General features: G+C 43.4%; 1 protein-coding gene across 1 annotated transcript in view; it reads right to left on the bottom strand.

Moving 5' to 3' along the window:
- LOC141147286 (uncharacterized) overlaps positions 1-13306 on the bottom strand; it is a 50863-nt gene extending 37557 nt beyond the window's left edge. The window contains exon 1 of the mRNA XM_073634495.1: positions 13135-13306. Coding sequence (XP_073490596.1) covers positions 13135-13279 — 145 coding nt within the window. The 5' untranslated portion in view covers positions 13280-13306. The remainder of the gene's footprint in view (positions 1-13134) is intronic.
- Positions 13307-23596: the final 10290 nt, after the last annotated feature.

The following is a 23596-nucleotide window of genomic DNA, read 5'->3' as shown; positions in this document are numbered from 1 at the left end:
CAGTTGATCCCCCTTTTAATGCATGCCAATATTCTGTTTGCTTTGTTAGCAGCAGCTTGGCATTGCATGCCATTGCTGAGCCGATCATCTACTAGGACCCCCAGGTCCTTTTCCATCCTAGATCCCCCCAGAGGTTCTCCCCCCCAGTCTATAGATTGCATTCATATTTTTGCCACCCAAATGCATTATTTTCCATTTTTCTACATTGAACCTCATTTGCCATGTAGTCGCCCACCCCATTAATTTGTTCAGGTCTTTTTGCAAGGTTTCCACGTCCTGCGGAGAAGTTATTGCCCTGCTTAGCTTAGTATCGTCTGCAAATACAGAGATTGAACTGTTTATCCCATCCTCCAGGTCGTTTATAAACAAATTAAATAGGATTGGTCCCAGCACAGAACCCTGGGGAACCCCACTACCCACCCCTGACCATTCCGAGTACTCCCCATTTATCACCACCCTCTGAACTCGCCCTTGTAGCCAGTTTTCAATCCATGTACTCACCCTATGGTCCATGCCAATGGACCTTATCTTGTACAGTAAACGTTTATGGGGAACTGTGTCAAATGCTTTTGCAAAATCCAGATACACCACGTCTACGGGCCTTCCTTTATCTAGATGGCAACTCACCTCCTCATAGAAGGTTAGTAGATTGGTTTGGCAAGAACGATTCTTCATGAATCCATGCTGATTACTGCTAATGATATCGTTCTTATTATTAAAATCTTGTATATAGTCCCTTATCATCCCCTCCAAGAGTTTACATAGTATTGATGTTAGGCTAACTGGTCTGTAATTCCCAGGGATGTATTTTGGGCCCTTTTTAAATATTGGTGCTACATTGGCTTTTCTCCAATCAGCTGGTACCATTCCAGTCAGTAGACTATCTGTAAAAATTAGGAACAACGGTCTGGTAATCACTTGACTGAGTTCCCTAAGTACCCTTGGATGCAAGCCATCTGGTCCCGGTGATTTATTAATGTTAAGTTTCTCAAGTCTAATTTTAATTCCGTCCTCTGTTAACCATGGAGGTGCTTCCTGTGTTGTGTCATGAGGATAAACACTGCAGTTTTGGTTACTGAAGCCCCCTGATTCACTCGTGAAGACTGAGGAGAAGAATAAATTCAATACCTTTGCCATCTCCCCATCCTTTGTAACCAGATGTCCTTCCTCATTCTTTATGGGGCCAATATGGTCTGTCCTCCCTTTTTTACTGTTTACATACTTAAAGAATTTCTTGGGATTTTTTTTGCTCTCCTCCGCTATGTGTCTTTCATGTTCTATCTTAGCCGTCCTAATTGCACCCTTACATTTCCTGTTGCATTCTTTATAAAGTCTGAATGCTGAGGATGATCCCTCAACCTTGTATTTTTTGAAGGCCTTCTGCTTTGCTTTTATATGCATTTTTACATTGGAGTTAAGCCATCCAGGACTTTTGTTCGCTCTTTTAAATTTATTACCCAATGGAATACATTGGCTAATGCCCTTATTTAATATGCTCTTAAAGCAAACCCATCTCTCCTCCGTATTCTTTGTTCCTATTATTTTATCCCAGTTTATGCCTTTTAGCAAGGTTTGTAGTTTAGGGAAGTTGGCTCTTTTGAAATTCAGTGTCTTTGTGTTCCCTTTATGTTTCCTATTTGTGTGATTTATACTGAAACTAATTGACCTGTGATCGCTGTTACCTAAATTGCCCCGTATTTCCACATCCGTGATCAGGTCTGTATTGTTGGTAATCAGTAGATCCAGTAATGTTTTATTTCTAGTTGGTGCGTCTACCATCTGACCCATAAAATTGTCCTGCAAGACATTAAGGAATTGGCGAGCCTTAAATGAATGCGCGGTTCCCTCCACCCAGTCTATGTCTGGATAATTAAAATCCCCCATTATGATAACACTTCCCATCCTTGCTGCTAATCCAATTTGTGATAGGAGATCCGTCTCCACTTCCTCCCTCAGGTTAGGGGGCCTATAGCATACTCCCAGTATTATTTTCCCCTTAGCTTCATCCCTTTGGAGCTCTACCCATAAGGATTCCACCTCCTCCCTAGCTCCCTTAGTGATGTCATCTCTCACATTCACTTGTACATTATTCTTGATATATAGGCATACCCCTCCCCCTTTTTTACCCTCCCTATCCTTGCGGTAAAGGGTATACCCTTGAATGTTTGCCAGCCAATCATGAGAGCTGTTGAACCAGGTCTCTGAAATTCCCACAAAATCCAAATCCTCCTCGTACAACAGTATCTCTAGTTCACCCATCTTGTCTGCCATGCTCCTGGCATTGGTGAACATGCCACATAGTTTAGACCGGTCGCATATTGTCCTCGTATTGGGTGTTTTGAGATTGCAACTAGGACTTGCTACTATACTCACCTTGTGTTTTTGTGCTTTGGTTAACCTGCCACTAATGCCCCCAATACTACCCTCTGGAATATCTTCCGCGCTGGCTATCTCTGCCTCTGGACCCTCCCCCCCATCGCCTAGTTTAAAAACCCCTATAACTTTTTGGCCATCTTCATTCGCAGCAGATCTGCACCCTCCTCATTTAGGTGCAGTCTGTCCCTTCTATAGTATCGGTTACCGACTGAGAAGTCGGCCCAGTCCTCCAGGAACCCAAACCCCTCCTTACTACACCAGCTCTTCAGCCACTTGTTTACTTCCCTAATCTCCCTCTGCCTTTCTGGTGTGGCTCGATGTACCGGTAATATTCCTGAGAATACTACCTTGGAGGTCCTTTTCCTCAATTTAGCTCCTAAGTCCCTAAAATCGTTCTTTAGGACACTCCATCTGCCAACGTGCACCATGACAGCCGGGTCTTCCCCAGCCCCTCCCAGTAATCTGTCCACAAGATCCGTGATGTGCCGAACCCGAGCGCCCGGTAGACAACATACTGTTCGGCGCTTCAGGCCTTGGTTACAGATTGCCCTCTCTGTCCTTCTAAGAATTGAGTCCCCTACCACCAGAATCTGTCTTTCCTTTCCCTTTGCTGCCCCCCCACTCTCACTGGAGGAGTTCTTCCCCCAGCAGCTAGGAGAGTCCCTCATCTCCAGCAGTGCTGGTCCCTGACTGGTTTCACCAATGTCACTCAAAGTAGCGTACTTATTGGGATGCTCCAGTCCTGGATCGGTCTCCCTGGCACTTCCCCCTCTGCCCCTCCTGACTGTCACCCATCTACTCTTTGCTAGTGCCTGCACCACTCTTTGCTAGTGCCTCCATCGTTGGTGTCAGTGGGAGGAATAGTGCCCCATCATTGGTTTCAGTGGGAGGAATAGTGCCCCATCATTGGTATCAGTGGGAGGAATAGTGCCCCATCATTGGTGTCAGTGGGAGGAATAGTGCCCCATCATTGGTGTCAGTGGGAGGAATGGTGCCCCATCATTGGTATCAGTGGGAGGAATAGTGCCCCATCATTGGTGTCAGTGGGAGGAATAGTGCCCCATCATTGGTGTCAGTGGGAGGAATAGTGCCCCATCATTGGTGTCAGTCAGAGGAATAGTGCCCCATCATTGGTGTCTATGTAGGGTGGGGGGTCTATTGAATGGTCAGCTTAGTCAACTGCAGAAAGGGCCCATAGGAACCCCCCCTTGGAGCTCCCCCTGCTGTCATGTTATGTTAGGAAGACGCACACTGCGCTCCGGAGGCTCCGCCCACAATCTCTCCTCATTATTATTATTTCTATATAAGGGGCGTTCCTCATGTAGATTTCGATGGCGGTAGAATTGAGCAATTCTGTGGTTTTCTCTCGGAGGTGCCAGTGAACTTTTTGTGGTCATCAGTTTCTTTTTGTTTTTACAAAGTAATTTTTTTTTATAAAAGGGGAAGTGCTCTCTAATAACATTCGTGTGACTCTCTGTGGGGGGGAAATGCTGATGTCAGGAATATTTCACTTTAAGCAGAACTCCGGGCAGATCTAGAAGGCTCCGATGACTGCAGCTCTGTAATCATAAATACGTCAATAAATGTCTCTTCAGGTACAAAGAGTGTAAATATATGAATGTGACCTGAAATCAGCCCCTCCCCATCCCCTGTACAGCAGAGCTCAGAGAAGCAGCACAAGGAGCCAATCAGCTGGCAAGGGGCATGCTGAGAGGAGGAAAGAGCAGAGGAACAGAGACACAAGTTCACCACTGTGCTGCTTCTCTTTTCACTGCCCAGTCACAGGCTAGGGTTGGATCCAGGACAGCCTAGGTCCTAAGAGGAAGGGGTTCAATGACACACCTCCCAACTTTTTGAGATGGGAACGAGGGACACCTATTAGCAAAAGTATGTTAGCATAGGACACGCCCCCTACAGATTGGAAAGGAAAGCTTAGATCATTTTTAATAACATTCAAATACAATATGATTTGTGTCGCAATTGTTTATACTATATTGTTTTTTTGTTTATTTGCTATTTTTTTCCCCCATGAAAGTGGAGTTATCCTTTAAAGGAGAATTATAAAAGAAATGATTAAGCGGCTTTTTTACCACTTCTACTCCTTTATACTGGATTTCGAAATTTACAAATGCAGCAATTTAGAAATTGGATGAAAGGTTTAGCACCGGAAAAAAACTTTATGAAAGATAAAAAGTGAATTTTATTTACAACTATATGGATCAGACCAACATGAGGGACAAATGAGGGGGGAAGAGGGACTTTGTTCCAAATCAGGGACAGCTGGGAGCTATGCAATGATACTGGCCATCAGACTGAGGACAACTAGCAGCAGAAACAAAATACATCCCGGAGCTCCAATCAGTGACTTTGCCAAGGCTATAGTGCCCTATTAATGGGGGGAATAGTGCCCCATCACTGGTCTCAGTGGGAAGAATAGTGCCCCATCATTGGTGTCAGTGGGAGGAATAGTGCCCCATCATTGGTGTCAGTGGGAGGAATAGTGCCCCATCATTGGTGTCAGTGGGAGGAATAGTGTCCCATCATTGGTGTCAGTGGGAGGAATAGTGCCTCATCATTGGTGTCAGTGGGAGGAATAGTGCCCCATCATTGGTGTCAGTGGGAGGAATAGTGTCCAATCATTGGTGTCAGTGGGAGGAATAGTGCCCCATCATTGGGGTCAGTGGGAGGAATAGTGCCCCATCATTGATGTCAGTGGGAGGAATAGTGCCCCATCATTGGTGTCAGTGGGAGAAGTAGTGCCCCATCATTGGTGTCAGTGGGAGAAGTAGTGCCCCATCCTTGGTGTCAGTGGAGGAATAATGCCACATCAGTGGTATCAGTGGTATCAGTGGGGGGAGTAGTGTCCCATCATTGGTGTAAGCGGATGCAAGAATGCCCAATCGCTGGTATCAGTTGGAAGAATAGTGTGCCATTATTGGTGTTAGTGGGAGGAATAGTGCCCCATCATTGGTGTCAGGTAGGGGGGAATAGTGCCCCATCATTGGTGTCATTGGAGGAGCAATACCCCGTCAGTGGTATCGGGGGGGAGTAGTGTCCCATCATTGTTAGTTGGAGGAATAGTGCCCCATCATTGGTGTCAGTGGGAGGAATAGTGCCTTATCATTGGTGTCATTGGAGGAGCAAAGCCCCGTCAGTGGTATCAGTGGGGGGGGGGTAGTGTCCCATCATTGTTAGTGGGAGGATGTGTCCCCCTTTAGAGTTAAGGCTGCTTTACTATAGAAATAGCCTGACCACCCCAGAGGCTGGGGGATGGTATATCCAGATTGCAGGGGTGCCCCCTCTGTATTGGGTAATTCCCATCATAGATGATTAAAGTTATTTAGTGAGAAGTGAAAGTTGCAGCCTCATCGTAATAATCGCTCGACATCTGTGATTGGACTTTAATTATAGAATTATTATAACACCCTCTCCCCCCCCCCCGAGATCAGATTTCCATTATTTATTCATAGAAGACAACAGAGGAAATCTGAATCTTTCTCTCACTTCCTGTTTCTGCCATGAAGGAGATTTTATTAGATCAGCATTCTTGTGGTGAATTCTCCGTCACATGACAGAGAATCGGAGCTTGGGGAAGTGTGGTGACCCCCCCTCGGGTGTTTCTGGGTGAGGGAAGGGTGGGGGGCACTTCCTCCTGACAGTACTGAGGTCGCCTTTGCTAGCCTTGGTTTGTGAACATGCTCTCTGCCTGGCTGTGAAGATGAACCTGGAGCCTCAAACTCATTTCTGAGTGTCCATCACACTGGGGGTGATAGAACTGCACTGGGGGGGGGCTACAGAGCAGTCCCACCGCAAGACAAAGCAAAGGCCTCGTCCCCTACCTGGGCATTGCATGCTGAAAAAAAGTCAAGCCGTAGTGTGCGGCAAAAAACTTTATTCCATCTCCATAAAGTCAGAGAAAACCCCCATTCCTGATCCCGCTGATTGGCTCCCGCTGTGTCCAATCACAGCGGGAGCAGGTCTCCTGTGGCGTGCGCCCCAGACCCGGAAGAAGGAATCACGTACAGGTACGTGATTTCGCGCTTAAGGGTCTCCCTGCCACATAGGCATTGGGTTGCTACAAGAGCATTCCCGCCACAAGACAAAGCAAAGGCCTCGTCCCCTACCTGGGCATTGCGTGCTGAATAAAAATCAAGCCCTAATTTTTCCAGCACAGTGTGTGGCACAAAACTTTATTTCGTCTCCATAAAGTCAGAGAAAACCCCCATTCCTGATCTCCGTACTTTAAAAATTGAACCTCCCAGGACCGGGACCAACCATTCAGATTTTTATCAACTTTAAAATGACAAAATAAATGTTCTTAATCACTTCAGCTCCGGAAGATTTTACCCCCTTCATGACAAGGCCATTTTTTTCCCCCACACAAATAGAGCTTTTTTTTTGGCGGTATTTAACCACTTCAATCCCAAGCCCTTTCACCCCCTTTCCTGCCCATGCCAATTTTCAGATTTAAGCGCTGTCACACTTTGAGTGACAATTGCGCGGTCATGCAACACTGTACCCATATGACATTTTTATCATTAATAATTATAATTTTTTTCACACAAATAGAGCTTTATTTTGGTGGTAATTCAATCACCACTGGGCTTTTGATTTTTTGCTAAATTGAAAAAAAAAGACAAAAAAAAAATTTGAAAAGTTAGTTTCTTTTATAAAATTTTGAAAATAAATAATCTTTCATCATAAATTTAGGTTTTTTTTTTTTTTTTTGGTGTATTAGGGATGGAGGATTTAAAGGTGTTATGGAATATAACTGTTATGTGTAATATGTATATATTTGAAGAATCATGGAGATTATTAAGTTACATATACAAGCTTTGTGGTCATAATATAGATAGTCTAAGAAATAATTCACTGTGTGTGTGTGTGTGGGGGGGCAGTGTGTGTGTTTTTTTTTTTGGGGTGTATTGGGGAGGAAGGCATTTAAAGGGTTATGAAATATAACTATTATATGTAATATGTATATATTTGAAGAATCATGGTGATTATTAAGTTATATATACAAGCTTTGTGGTCAAAATATAGATAGTCTAAGAAATAATACACTGTGTGGGGGGGGGGTTCCTTTTTTTTTTTATTTATCCCCCTCTCTCCTTCTTTCCTTCTTCTCCATTATTAGCCTCTACTGCCTCTTTGAGTTTAATAAAGGAAAAGGATTTACGGGGTGGGAACTAGATACCGGTTGAAAGGGTTATAAGGGTAACAGTAATAATGGAGAAGTAAGGAATGAAGGGAAAGAGTTAAAGGTTAGAAAGAACAGCTTAATAAAGCAGAAAAAGGAAAAAGGGTAGGTAAATTATAAGGAAAAGAAAAAACGGCATGCGGCAACAGATTGGGCGGCCCATTGGAAACAGTAGATCCGGTTCCCCCCTCATTAGGGAACTTACGTTTGTAAGTAAGACTTAATAGAAGTCAAATAGAACCAGGTGGAAAGGGGAAGTGAGTGAGTTAAGTGTGTATTTGTGGTTTATTTTTTTCTTGTTTTATTTAATTTTTTTTTTTTTTTCATGGGTGGGATTAAATTATGTTCCTTTAATGCAAGAGGCCTAAACTCTCCTTCCAAAAGAAATCAAATATTAAACTCATTTAATAAACAAAAAATAGATATTATTCTGTTTCAAGAAACGCACTTTCATTCAGATCACATTCCGAAAATAGACAATAGAAATTATGTTACCTGGTTTCACGATACATTCTTACATTCCAAATCAAGAGGGGTATCTATAGCACTTCATAGAGATGTCCCCCATCAGTTAATGCAAGTTGATAAAGGAAAGGATGGTAGATTTTTGATGATAAAAGTGAAGATATACGGTAAAATCTTCACAATTGTAAATCTGTACCTACCAAATCAAGATCAAATTAAGAACGGGGAAAGGGCCCTACCTAAGGCGATGGAGAAGGCGGAAGGCATAATTATCCTAGGGGGCGATTTCAGTTTCATTATGGATATCGGCATGGATACAACTAATACCCATACATATAGAAAAAATGGCCACCTAAAAGAATTTAAGGATTTATTGGAAACATTTTTATTAGTGGATATTTGGAGGGCCCAACACCAAAAAGAAAGGAATTATTCATATTATTCTAACATACATGATTCATATCATAGAATAGATTATTCCTTTATTAACCATTCTGGAATGATGCTGACTCCCTCACCGGATATAGGAGGCTTTTTATGGTCAGACCATGCCCCGATATATTTGGAACTTAGGATAACAGAACATGTAAAATCAAGGGGGACTTGGAGATTAAATGATAATCTACTTAAGGATAAAGAATGTAAAGAGGATATAGAGAAAACGATAAGAGAGTTTTTATTTATCCATGAAAAAGATGAAACATCAATCCCAACGCAGTGGGAAGCACTAAAGTGTGTCCTGAGGGGTGTGTTCATCAAGCACGGTTCAAGATTAAAAAGAAAAAAAGAACAAAAAAAATCCCAGTTGATGGTAGAAATTGATAAATTAGAAAGAGAACATAAGCAGAGTATTAACTCAATAGATAAAATTGGTAGGATTTACTTCCTCTTTATTTCCCTGCAAAGGTAAAGCATAATGGGCTACTATGCATTGCATCGCATCGCATCGCATAGTAGCCCATTATGTGTCACTTACCTGACACTGAAGCCCGCACTGTTGCCGTTGTCCCCACGAGCAAGGAGCTTCCATCTTCGCCCATATTCCTTCCGGGGGCCGCAAACTTCGGCTCTGTGACTGGCTGGAGTCATGTGACGTCACTCGCGCGGAAGCCGCCAGACACGGCATGACCCCTATTAGAGATGGCATGATGTGCCCTTTCTAAAGGGTGCATGCACCGTAGTCATCACTGTTCGTCAATTTAGTAAATATCTCCTGAACCATGGAGGTTTAGGAGATATTTCAAGCGCCTACAGGTAAGCCTTAATATAGGCTTACCTATAGGTAAAAGTGGTTGTACAGGGTGTAGAGAGTATACAGGGTGTACAGGGTATACAGGGTGTACAGGGTATACAGGGTGTACAGGGTGTACAGGGTGAACAGGGTGTACAGGGTATAAAGGGTGTACAGGGTGTACAGGGTGTACAGGGTGTACAGGGTATACAGGGTGTACAGGGTGTACAGGGTGTACAGGGTGTACAGGGTATACAGGGTGTACAGGGTATACAACCACTTTAAGGCGTCAGTATACCAAGACATTTTGGCCAATTTCATGCTCCCAACTTTGTGGGAACAGTTTGGGGATGGCCCCTTCCTGTTCCTACATGACTGCCCACCAGTGCACAAAGCAATTCAAATTAGTTTTTTTCGTCAAAATTCTGCATATTCGTTCATTTCTGAAGCATCCGAATGAACGAAAGACTATTTGACAATTTTTTTTCTAAAAACAAATTTTCTAAAGGAATGAAAATTCAAAAGAACGAAAATTCAAAAATCAGAGAGAAAGCAAATCTAACAATTCGAAAGAATGAAAGACATTCGGATAATTTAGTTTTTCTTATTTTCTATTATAATTAAATTGTTAACCATTATTATAGTTTGTTTTAATTATTATTTAATAATAATAAATAATAATAAAAAAACTAATAATAATAGTTATAAACTATTAAATTGTATGTATTGGAATTTCCTTTGAAATTTGGCTGTTGGTGAATGTAATGAATATGAATTTATCCGAAGTTACGAATGAGTGAAATAACGAATACCCGTGCCCACCCCCTTGTGTGACAATAGCGAATTAATAATTGCTATTGTCTTCCTGCTTCTCCTCCCGGCCAATCAGGAAGCAGGTCTTTAAGTGATTGTAAAGGTAATTTTTTTTTTTTTTTAAATAACAAACATGTTATACTTACCTCCACTGTGCAGCTCGTTTTGCACAGAGTGGCCCCGATCCTCCTCTTCTGGGGTCCCTCGGTGGCTCTCACGGCACCTCCCCACATCTGATAACCCCCTCGAAGAAGTGCTTCCCCTGAGAGGGTTACCTTGCAGGAACGCTCCCGAGTCCAGAATTCGGCGTCCATAGAGGCCGAATGCTGGACTCGGCCCCGCCCCCCCGGCGCCCTCGTCCTTGGCTTTGATTGACAGCAGTGGGAGCCAATGGCTGCGCTGCTATCAATCTATCCAATCAAGAGACCCGAGAACCCCGCGCCAACAGTTTGCGCAGCGCTTTACAACATGGGGGCAGAGAGTACCGTTACCATACAATACAATAGAGGAGGAATCAGAAGGCCCTGCTCATTAGAGCTTACTAAGAAGTTCCAGCAAGTCCTCAACTGAAAGCTCCCACATTTTAGTAGTGACAAGTACACTTTGAGAGCCCCGCCCACGCAGTGCCGGTGTGTCCATTTCAGTTTGGGAGTTCCAGGGGGCCAAAAAAAGTTATTGTTTGGGGAGATTTTTCACACGGTGAAATTTTGCTATTTTGGTAAAATCGTTGGAGAAGAAGGTGAAATTAAGGTACTTTGTTTTTGTTTTTAAGGGTACAATGGGGTTCAAATGTTTCCAGAGGGTTATAGAAGCCCCTCCCCACCTCCCCCGCCACCCTTACTGCTCATCTATACCTCAAAAAATAATTTTTGGTAATAATGATGTTAAAAAAAAAAAATCAGGGAGCATTTTTTGTAGTCCTCAAAAAAAGCAGAAATGAGAACTTAAAAGCTGCAATACAAATGCAGAGTTTTTATTTTTTTTATGTGATTTTAGATGACGGAAGAAAACAGAAACTTTCAATTCCCCTTAATAAACTGCTTAGACAAAAAAAAATGCTTTGTTGTTTTGTTTTGGTTTTTATAAAGCAGCTTTATTGATTTCACAATTTTGTTGATTTTTACTTTTCGTTTAGTTATAGTTAAGTTTATAATTAATAATTGACAACAATTAATTTTTATTGATTTTCATTTCATTAATTAACTGCAATCTTTGTGTTCTTTGTGTTTTACTTTTTTGTGTGTTTTTGATCATTATTGTGTATTTCCTTTTTTTTTTTTTTTTTTTTTTTTTTGTGTATTTGATAATTATTGTATATTTCCTTTTTTTATTTTACTTTTTTGTGTGTGTATTTGATCATTATTGTGTGTTTTATTTTATTTTTTATGTTACTTTTTTGTGTGTGTATTTGATTATTGTATATTGCCCCTTTTTATTTTACTTTTGTGTGTGTGTATTTGATCATTATTGTGTATTTCCTTTTTTTATTTTACATTTTTTGTGTGTGTGTTTGATCATTATTGTATATTTACATTTTTTTTTATTGTATTTTTTTTTTGTGGGAAAAAATGTAAAATAATAGGAATGATCAGGAGCTGCTTTTTGGCACAAGAACAAGTCCAGAAGAGGTGAAAGGAGCTTCTGTTACAATTTATTGCACCCTTAAAAAAAACACCAAAGACTAAGTTGTTTTGCCTTCTGCACTGACTCCAATACATTTCGCCAAAATGGTCAAATTTGATGAAATCCCCTACATTTTTCTGAGATTTTGAGGAAAACAAAAATCTCACTTTTGACAATCCCTGCTTGTAATCTGCTTTATTAAAAAAAAAAATCGGATGGCAGACGGGTGTCAGCGGACACATCTCCACTGACATCCGCTGGGCCCATTGGAGTCAATGGATGGCCCGCTCAGATTTGCACCAAAAACGGACAGGCGGATCTGATTCACCTGTCGTGTGAAAGGGGCCTAAGGCTGGGTTCACATATCTGCAGGTGGCCAGCGGCGGCCCGTCCATACAGGGTGCAGGGGCACCGCCCCCTATCCATGCGTCTAGCCCCAAATCTACATGCAGGGCACTGGACACATGGATTCCAATGAGGTTTTTTTTTTTTTTTTTTGGAGGCACATGATTAAAGCTTGAGGCTCTAATTGGCTTCAGAAAAGGGTGGACTGGGGGCGCAGAGCACTGCACCCTGAGCCCACCCAGTTGTCTGACAATAGCGAATTAATATTCGCTAATGTCCTCCTGCTTCTCCTCCTGACCAATCAGGAAGTGAGTCTTAAGACCCCCCCCCCCCCCCCACGAAATTGCAAAAAGTAGTACAGAAACTACTTTTTTAAATCGGTGCAGCGTCACACTGGTTAGGACGGTGCCATTGCCGGAAATTTCCACCGCTTTGGCAGATAAAACCAGGGCTTAAAGCCCATCGTATGCAAATTAGCCAATCACACCCGACATTCACATCACAAGGGCAGGTTGCTGCAAGTAGAGAGAAGTTGATGATTTTTTTTTTTTGGTTTTCATCTTTTATGATTACAATGTTTCAGTTTTGGTAAAGAAAAATGTCACCAGAGAAATGCTTTGTATCCTCACTGCAATTATAAATGTATCTTTTAGGTTTCCAAATATTATCACACAGGATGAGTATTTGTAGCACTTTAGCTGGAATATCTGCATCTCTAACTACACTATGATACAATTCTACAATATAATATACAAAAGAACTAAATATAAAACACCAAAAAATTCTACTATTATACAAAAGGCTTAGCTCTAAAAATAATAATAATAACTAAATATTTATGAATAATAATTCCAATGTTGATATTATACTGAGAGCATTCCTTGGACACCCCCTGATCTGCTCCTGCACTGATGAGCATTAAAATGCATCTTACAGGTTGTCACTCTCTATATATCTGGGAGGTGATGACTGATAATCTGTATCATTTTACAGCAACATGAAATAACTAAAAAAAAAAAAAAAAAAAAAAAAACAGATCTAGAACAAGATTACCATCCTGCTAATATGAAACAATTTTTACCAGATATTTCAAAAGTGGCCATCGAAGAGGTCGCCATGTTGCCCGCCAGGTTGAAGGAGCTGAACTTTAAATCTTCATCAGGCAGAACATAGAGCGGGTTATCCGTCACAAAACCAGGAATGGATCTGGCGGACTCTGTGGCCATTTTCCCTCATTTATAACCTCCACCCAGGAGGTTTCACAATGACAGATCAGCACTTTACAAAAATACTTCTCTATGGGTTATGATGATTATGAGTCTGTAGGACACTCCTTCCAACCCAGAGACTTCCTCCAACTCTTCCAACTCGGAGCAATGTCTGCACCTCACAAGTAAAATACTCCTTCTTAGTGAGGCAGAGCCACCAACTATTGAAGGAAATAAATATGAACAATGTGATTGTTGGCAGGGGATCGTCTGTTGACAGACTGTTGTCCTAAAATCTGACCATTAGTACGCTCCTTCTGACAATTGTTGTCCAACTTTCAGCCAACAAATGTTGGATGGTAGGCTAGAAAATTTTCGGCGGACAATGGTCTGTTGTCCGATTTTCGTATCTTCAGTACAAAAGTTGAAAGTACAAACACGCATGCTCGGAATCAATGCTCACCAAACACGACATTAGCAGAAGGTGCCCAAAGGGTGGCGCTCAAGAGCTGAAATTCCTCGTAGTACGTCACTACATTTGTGTTTGTTGGCCGACAATTGTGTACCATTAGTATGCAAGACAAGTTCCTGGCACACGCCCTTTGGCCAACAATCTCATCGTGTGTATGAGGCTGAAAGTGATTGTAAAGGATCGTTTTTTAATTTTTTTTAAATAACTTACCTCCACTGTGCAGCTCATTTTGCACAGAGTGGCCCCGAACCTCCTCTTCTGGGGTCCCCTGGTGGCTCTCATGGCTCCTCACCGCATCAAATAACCCCCTAGGAGAAGCGCTTTCCCCGGGGGATTTATCTTGTGGGCACACTCCTGAGTCCAGCATTTGCGTCCACAGACACGAATGCCGGACTCGGCCCCACCACCGCGTCACTGGATTTGATTGACAGCAGCGGGAGCCAATGGCTGCGCTGCTATCAATCTATCCAATCAAGAGCCGGGAGCCCGTGAAGAGAGAGACAGCATGTCCCCGTCAACTGAATGAAGGGGTTCAGGTAAGTAAGACGGGGGGGGGCTGGGGGGCCAGTCACTGCCAGATGTTTTTTCACCTTAATGCATAGGATGCACGAAGGTTTACAACCCCTTTAAGAGTATGATCCACCCTTCCAACTATGAATCCCAACACTAGGAATTTACCCCCATCCTAAAATTATTTACCCATTTATTTTGTTTTTCATTTTCACATCCTCTGCCTAAAAATGCTACAAATGGAATAAGAAGAGTGTAGGATAAAAACAATTCTTAGGAGTTCAATCAGTAGGCTAGGTGCACATCCATGTGGTTGCTGTGCATTTTTGATGCATGTTTGCAGGTGTATTCCATACATTTTGCTTTTTTTTTTTTTTCTAATAGGAAAGTCTCCTTAACAAACTGTGAATAGCCGGTTGTTAAGGAGCGGGGTGGCCGCCGTGTCCTTAACAACCGATGACTCATCTGCTGTCAGCAGGATTCCCCACTGACCGCTTAATGTAACGAGAACTGCTGGCATTTTAAAAAAATGGCGTGGGGTCCCCCCAAACTATACCAGGCCCTTCAGGTCTGGAACGGATTTTAAAGAGGAACCCCAGGCCAAAAAAAAAAGGCGTGGGGTTCCCCCCCAAAATATATACCAGCCCCTTATCAGAGCATGCAGCCTGGCAGGCCAGAAAAGGGGGGAGAGCCCCCCTCATGATCCATACCAGGCCACATGTCCTCAACATGGGGGTGTGTTTTGGGATAGGGGGGCTCCACTCCCCCACCCCCAAAGTACCTTGTCTCCATGTTGATGAGGATAAGGGCCTCTTCCCCACAACCCTGGCCCGGTGGTTGTAAGGGTGCGGGGGGGTGACTTGTTGGAATCTGGAAGCCCCCTTTACCAAGTCAGGCCCCCAGATCCTTGCCCCTATGAGAATAAATATGGGGTGGATAGTACCCCTACTCATTCACCCAAAAAGAAAATTGTAACACAGGAGGTAGTTTTTGATTTGAGTTCTCTATTTAAAAAAAAAAAATTTTAAAAATGTCCGCCGCTCCGAGAGAAAAAAAAAGCAAAACACATGCAAAAATGCATCAAAAACGCAACACTTGGTCTATTGAAGTCTGTTACACGCAAAACACAACCTGCTGGGAGAAACAAAAGTCCCCGACCCTCTCTGCAAAACGCACTAAAAAAAACGCATAGATGTGAACAACAAGCCGGGTGAGGGGCGGGCTGTCCTTTGCTCTGCTTGTTGTAACCAGCTGAATGATGAAGACTATGGAGTCCAGCGGATTTTTCATCCGGCGCTCTTCTTTGACCCATTTCATTTGGATGTCTGATCTCGGGTGAACGTCCTCTCCTGGAGGGGGCGCCGTCTTTGTGGTGAGCGGCTGAATACAGGCCAATGGGCCTCCAAGAAAGACTTCATCCACATGGTGAAAACTTGCGCCCCGATACCCCCACCTCTTATATTCTGGGCTAAAAATCTTATGTACAAAAGACATACGAGCCACTCCACTCCACTCCATTCCACTCCACATCAGTCTTTGTATTCCTTTGTGTGCTTTCCTATTCCTTTGATTAGATAAGTTGCTTTTATTGATTCCGAATCTTCAGCACAGGGACTGATGCGGCTCACAACACTAAATTGTGTACCGGAGTTCCCCTTTATCTTATAAATCTCCAAACCTTCTAAACAAAGTGCCAGTTTACTCTCCTTTAGGGGGCCGGACTGTGGACAATGGGAGTAGAGAATGTCCTGGAGTCCAGTGGGAGTAAATAATGCTCTCTCTATCATTGGTGTCAGTGGGAGGAATAGTGCCCCATCATTGGTGTCAGTGGAAGGAATAGTGCCCCATCGTTGGTGTCAGTGGGAGGAATAGTGTCCCATCATTGGTGTCAGTGGGAGGAATAGTGCCCCGTCATTGGTGTTAATGGAAGGAATAGTGCCCCGTCATTGGTATCAGTGGGAGGAATAGTATCCCATCATTGGTATCAGTGGGAGGAATAGTGTCCCATCATTGGTATCAGTGGGAGGAATAGTGCCCCATCATTGGTATCAGTGGGAGGAATAGTGTCCCATCATTGGTATCAGTGGGAGGAATAGTGCCCCATCATTGGTATCAGTGGGAGGAATAGTGTCCCATCATTTGTATCAGTGGGAGGAATAGTATCCCATCATTGGTATCAGTGGGAGGAATAGTGCCCCATCATTGGTATCAGTGGGAGGAATAGTATCCCATCATTGGTGTCAGTGGGAGGAATAGTGCCCCATCATTGGTGTCATTGGAAGTAATAGTGCCCCATCATTGGTGTTAATGGAAGGAATAGTGTCCCAATGAAAGGATGAAAGGGGCCGACCAGACACAGCCTGCATCCTCCAACCAGGAAATGAGGGCGGGGCTCTATCTGACTTGCTGCAGCTTCTAATGCACATGGAAAAAAGCTCACAGTGTGCGGTGAAATCAGAGGAAGTCGTTTCAGTCCAGGAGAGGAGTCGGTACACCTGTGCAAGACTGAAGGGAAAGCCGGAGGGAGGATTTAGGAATTTTCAATTTCTTATTAAATGAAGCTTTACCTATTTAAAGAAAAAAAATTCCCTCCATGTCAGTGATATATCGTTGGTGAGGTTAAATAGAGACACCAGTCCATCCTGTGTGGGTGTGTGCTCATGTCAAAATCTATAACCCTGTATATTGTCTTCACTAAGATGCCCATTTAAAAAATTTTTTTTAAACTATCAATGCTCCCCCCTGACAGCACTGATTGTGGAAGAGAGCTCCACATCCTTACCGCCCTGACAGTAAAAAAAACCTTACATAGCTTAAAGCGGAGTTCCGTCGAAAAAAAAAAACACGAAAAGTCAGCAGCTACTGACTTTTAATATATGGACACTTACCTGTCCAGGACGCCCGTGATATCCTCACCCTATGCCGATCTGTCTGTGCGATCTCACTGGTCCCTGCTGTCTTCTGGGACCTGTGTGTCTCCCAGAAGACAGCGGGGGGGGGGGGGCGGAGGAGGGGCCGGACATGGCGTAGATATCCGCGGATACTGCGGTGATCTATCTCCGGAAGTGGGAGCAAATACCTGGATTATACAGGTATCTTCTCCCCCCTCCCCCCTAAAAGGTGCCAAATGTGACACCAGAGGGGGGGAGGAATCCGAAAAGCGGACGTTTTATTTTTGGGTGGAACTCCGCTTTAAGGTTAAACCGCTTCTCCTCCAATCTCATTGTGTGGCCCCATGTCCTCTTACACCCCCTGAGACTGAGAAGTTTCCTCCCTATGCTGGGATCACCGTTGAGATATTTGTATATCTCTATCATATCTCCTCTCAAGCGTCTCTTCTCCAGGGAGAAGAAGTTCAATGCTTTCCCCATAACTGAGGTCCTCCAGTCCCTTTATTAGCTTTGTTGCTCTTCTCTGGCTCCAGTTATAGCACATCCCTCCTGAGGACTGGTGACCAGAACTGGATGGAATACTCCAGACGCTACTGAACCAGAGTTTTATAAAGTGTCAGGATTATCGTTTTATCTCCGGAGTAAAATTCCCTTTTTAATGCACGCCAATAGTCTTCAGGTTTTGCTTGCTGGAGCTTGTTGATGCTCAGTCTGTCATCTACTAGGGTCCCCAGATCCTTCTCCATTCTTGAATCCCCCAGAGCTTCTCCCCCTAGCAGATAACTTGTGTTCGAATTGTTACACCCCCCCCCCCCCTCCACGCGATTTACATTTTTCAAACCTCATTGGCCATGTAGTTGCCCACCCCATTATTTTATTGAGGTCCTACTATAAGGTTTCCACATCTTGCTGTGAAGTTATTGCCCTGCTTAGCTTTGTATCGTCAGCAAAAACTGAGAATGAGCTGTTTATCCCATCCTCTATATCATTTATGAATTAATTAAACAGGATTGGTTCCAGGACAGAACCTTGGGTGGGGGGGACCCCACTTACCACTCCAGACCAGTCTGAGTACACGTTATTGATCATCACCCTTTGGACACGCCCCTGTAACCATTTTTTTCATCCATGAACAAACCTCATGGTCCATGCCTACAGACCTCAGTTTATACATTATTATTATTATATAGGATTTATAGAGCGCCAACAGTTTGCGCAGCGCTTTACAATGTAGAGGGGGGACAGCACAAATTACAGTACAGTTCAATACAGAAGGGACAGGAGGACCTGGCTCATAGAACTTACATTCTAAAGGGAGGGGGGAGGTGGTACAAAAGGTAGTAGCTGCCGGGGATGGTCTGATGGGGGTGGCTCGGGGACAGTTCTTAGGTAGGTGTGGGATAGGCTTCCCTGAATAAATTTGTTTTCAGGGATCTCTTAAAGGTGGACAGGGTAGGGGCTGATCGGACATACAGGGGTAGGGAGTTCCAGAGGATGGGAGAGGCTCTGGAGAAATCCCGAAGACGAGCATGGGAGGAGGTAACAAGGGAGCTAGAGAGCAGGAGGTCCTGGGAGGAGCAGAGGGGGCGATTTGGGCGATATCTGCAGATGAGGTTGGTGATGTAGCTGGGGGCGATGTTGTGGATGGTCTTGCATGTTGTAATTTAGTATTTTGAATTTTATATGGTGGAGGAGGGGAAGCCAGTGAATCGATTGGCAGAGAGAGGAGCAGCAGTCACGGATCGGTTAGTGAGGCGTATTAGTCTAGCAGCAGCATTCACAATAGACTGAAGGGGGGAGGAGCCTGTGTAACGGTCGGCCGGTGAGGATAGAGTTGCAGTATTCGAGGTGGGAACTAACCAAGGGGTGAATAAGTTATTTTCTGGTGTCGTTAGAAAGGGGCGAATTCTGGAGATGCTGCGGAGGTTAAGGCGGGAAGATTTAGCCAGTGATTGGATGTGGGGGCTGAAGGAGAGGTCAGAGTCTAGGGTTAAACCCAGCACCCTGGCATGTGTGGAGGGACCAATGGTTGTGCCATTGATCTTAATGGTAAAGTCGTGGGGAGGAGGAAATATAACAAGCTCAGTTTTAGAAAGATTGAGTTTGAGAAAGTGGTGTGACATCCATACCGATATGTCATTCAGTAAGTTTGTAATACGTGAGGAGATTGAGGGGGTGAGTTGATTAAGCATCTATGGGGGACTGTATAAAATGCTTTTGCAAAACCTAGATACACCACGTCCGTTATCTAAATAAGGGGTCTCCAAACTTTTCAATTAAAGGGCCTGTTTATTGTTCTTCAGACTTTAGGAGGGCCAGATTGTGGCCAGTGGGGGCAGAAAACGTCCCGGGCCCAGCATCAGTGAGTATAAATATTGCCTCAGAGTTGGTGGTTTGTAGGAGGAGGAGTAGTGCCCCTATTAGTAGGATGAATAGTATCCCATCATTAGTACCCGTGTAGCAAATAGTGTCCCCTTTTGGTGTCAGTTGGAGGAATAGTGCCTCATATCAGTGGGAGGAATAGTGCCCAAAGGGCCGGATAAAGGCAAGCAAAGACCACATCTGGTCTTTGGGCCATAGTTTGGAGACCCCTGATCTCGATGACAGCTGCCTTGAGAATGTGCATCATTTTGAAGGGTGTCTTGAGAATGTCCATAACTTTAAAGGGCACCTTGAGACTATCCATAATTTTAAAGGTAGCCTTGAGAATGTCCATATTTTAAAGTTATGGACATCCCCAAGGAGCCCTTTAAAGTTATGGACATTCTCAAGGCGCCCTTAACTTGAGAATGTCCATAACTTTAAAAGGCAGGTTGAGACTATCCAGAATTTTAAAGGTTGCCTTGAGAATGTCCATAATTTTTAAGGGTACATTGAGAATGTCCATAATTTTAAAGGGTGTTTTGAGAATGTCCATAATTGTAAAGGGTGCCTTGAGAACGTCCATAATTTTAAAGGGAGCCTTGAGAATGTCCATAATTTTAAAGGGTACATTGAGAATGTCCATAATTTTAAAGGGTGTTTTGAGAATGTCCATAATTGTAAAGGGTGCCTTGAGAATGTCCATAATTTTGAAGGGTGCCTTGACTGAAAAAAGGTTGAGAAATACTGGTGTAGATATTGAGATGGTCTATTCATGGGCCTTACTGAAATCTTTTTAGCCCAGTTCTAAGTGTGGGGGGGGGGGAAAGCGAGGGATCCGCCATCGTTATACTCATATGCACCCCCCTCTCAAACACATCCCTCTAGAGGTGATGGATGGCGCCCCCTGTCTGCACCTTGTTTTCTGTTAGGGACGGTTTTGCTGAAAAGCCTCTAAAGTGATAGATTTTTGGCTGAATTTTAGAAATAACATTTACCCGTTTTAGACATTTGAAACTAATTTCCAGAGACAGTTTTCTTCTGAACACAAATGGAAATGTCAGGATTAATATGTTTCCAAATGTTACTCATCTGTGTCTCGTCTCTTCATTTAGAAATGATACTTTCTGGCATCTTATATTTTTAAATAGGTATTTAAAAAAATATAATAAAAACATTGAAGTCTCTGCGATCCCAATCACTAAACTCAGCTGTCAGCTATAACGTGTTCATATCATCTCCAAAGTCATTTTCATTCTAATTCTGCAGCTTTTATTATAATAATCTCTGACGTTCCCGCCAGAAAGGCCCTTCCTGTTGTAGGGTGACAGCACTTGTCTTGACTCCCCATTGTGTTCATCTGCTGTCACCCCGTCACATGTTCATGGAGGATTATACAAGCAGCCTGACCACACATTGCTCAGACATGGAGCATCATTGGCACTATGAGGAAGCCAATATCAGATCAATAATGTACAGCAGACACTGGAACAAGTGCATGTAGACAGGAAGTAGTTGAAATAATCCCCCATTACATTGGTAGTCAGTGAGAAGAATGTTCCTTACATTGGTGATCAGTGAGAAGAATGTCCCTTACATTGGTGATCAGTGAGAAGAATGTTCCTTACATTGGTGATCAGTGAGAAGAATGTTCCTTACATTGGTGGTCAGTGAGAAGAATGTCCCTTACATTGGTGATCAGTGAGAAGAATGTTCCTTACATTGGTGATCAGTGGGAAGAATGTTCCTTACACTGGTGATCGGTGAGAAGAATATTCCTTACATTGGTGATCGGTGAGAAGAATGTTCCTTACATTGGTGATCGGTGAGAAGAATGTTCCTTACATTGGTGATCGGTGAGAAGAATGTTCTTTACATTGGTGATCAGTGAGAAGAACGCTCCTTACATTGGTGATCAGTGAGAGAATGTTCCTTACATTGGTGATCAGTGAGAAGAATGTTCCTTACATTGGTGATCAGTGAGAAGAATGTTCCTTACATTGGTGATCGGTGAGAAGAATGTTCCTTACATTGGTGATCAGTGGGAAGAATGTTCCTTACATTGGTGATCAGTGAGAAGAATGTTCCTTACATTGGTGATCAGTGGGAAGAATGTTCCTTACATTGGTGATCGGTGAGAAGAATGTTCCTTACATTGGTGATCGGTGAGAAGAATGTCCCTTACATTGGTGATCAGTGAGAAGAATGTTCCTTACATTGGTGATCAGTGGGAAGAATGTTCCTTACATTGGTGATCAGTGGGAAGAATGTTCCTTACACTGGTGATCGGTGAGAAGAATGTTCCTTACATTGGTGATCGGTGAGAAGAATGTTCCTAACATTGATGATCGGTGAGAAGAATGTTCCTTACATTGGTGATCGGTGAGAAGAATGTTCTTTACATTGGTGATCGGTGAGAAGAATGTTCCTTACATTGGTGATCAGTGGGAAGAATGTTCCTTACATTGGTGGTCAGTGAGAAGAATGTTCCTTACATTGGTGATCAGTGGGAAGAATGTTCCTTACATTGGTGATCAGTGAGAAGAATGTTCCTTACATTGGTGATTAGTGGGAAGAATGTTCCTTACATTGGTGATCAGTGTGAAGAATGTTCCTTACATTGGTGATCAGTGGGAAGAATGTTCCTTACATTGGTGATGATCAGTGAGAAGAATGTTCCTTACATTGGTGATGATCAGTGAGAAGAATGTTCCTTACATTGGTGATGATCAGTGAGAAGAATGTTCCTTACATTGGTGATCAGTGGGAAGAATGTCCCTTACATTGGTGATCAGTGAGAAGAATGTTCCTTACATTGGTGGTCAGTGAGAAGAATGTCCCTTACATTGGTGATCTGTGAGAAGAATGTCCCTTACATTGGTGATCAGTGAGAAGAATGTTCCTTACATTGGTGGTCAGTGAGAAGAATGTTCCTTACATTGGTGATCAGTGAGAAGAATGTCCCTTACATTGGTGATCAGTGAGAAGAATGTTTCTTACATTGGTGGTCAGTGGGAAGAATGTTCCTTACATTGGTGATCAGTGAGAAGAATGTTCCTTACATTGGTGATCAGTGGAAAGAATGTCCCTTACATTGGTGATCAGTGAGAAGAATGTTCCTTACATTGGTGGTTGGTGGGAGGAATGCTCCTTACATTGGTGGTCGGTGGGAGGAATGCTCCTACAGATCGCTACTCAAGTAACTCCTACCAACCTCTGGAGGAACATTGGGGTTCAGCATAGCCCTGATTGAGGTGGTTTGCTCTATACATTCCTATCCTGTTTTTGATACATTTATGCCTCGTTTCCACCGAGCGGATCGGTTCGGGTCGGTACAGTTTGGAAGGCCTAGAATGGTCTGGCCTATTCAGGCGAGCGTTTCCACTGCAAGTCGGACCGACAGGGGCCATACGTGGGTTTAGAAAAAATGCCTAGCATGGCGTCACACGTTTGCCAATCAGTGGAATGTATCGTAGCTCCGCCCTAACCGAACCGTTCCATTTTCTATGGCCCCACATCTGAAGCAGGACCCTGAATGGAATGGTTCGGTTCGGTTGTATGGGCCGCTTTCATAATGGAAACACCCAAAATAGCGTACCGAACCGAACTGATCCGCTCAGTGGAAACGAGGCATAAGTTTGAATTACATCTCCTGTATTCCCCTCACTCGGTATTGACTGATACTTTGTACTGCGCCATGGGAGATGAAGGTGCTATATAAATGAATATATAGAAGTGTCCATGGAGGGTGCCTCACCTCTATGAATGTACAGAGCGGTGGCGGTATTTGCGGAGTGTGATATTTTTATTTCCCCGGCTTTCTGCGATAAGCGGAATAAGTACAACAGCTCTCATGATTGGCTGGCAAACATTCAAGGGTATACCCTATACCGCAAGGATAGAGAGGGTAAAAAAGGGGGAGGGGTATGCCTATATATCAAGAATAATGTACAAGCGAATGTGAGAGATGACATCACTGAGGGAGCTAGAGAGGAGGTGAAATCCTTATGGGTAGAGCTCCAAAGGGATGAAGCTAAGGGGAAAATAATACTGGGAGTATGCTATAGGCTCCCTAACCTGAGGGAGGAAGTGGAGACGGAT

Source organism: Aquarana catesbeiana, linkage group LG06, assembly GCF_042186555.1.
Source record: "Aquarana catesbeiana isolate 2022-GZ linkage group LG06, ASM4218655v1, whole genome shotgun sequence".
NCBI lineage: Eukaryota > Metazoa > Chordata > Amphibia > Anura > Ranidae > Aquarana > Aquarana catesbeiana.
The sequence above is the reverse complement of the archived record's forward strand: the minus strand, read 5'-3'. Positions and strand labels throughout refer to the sequence as shown.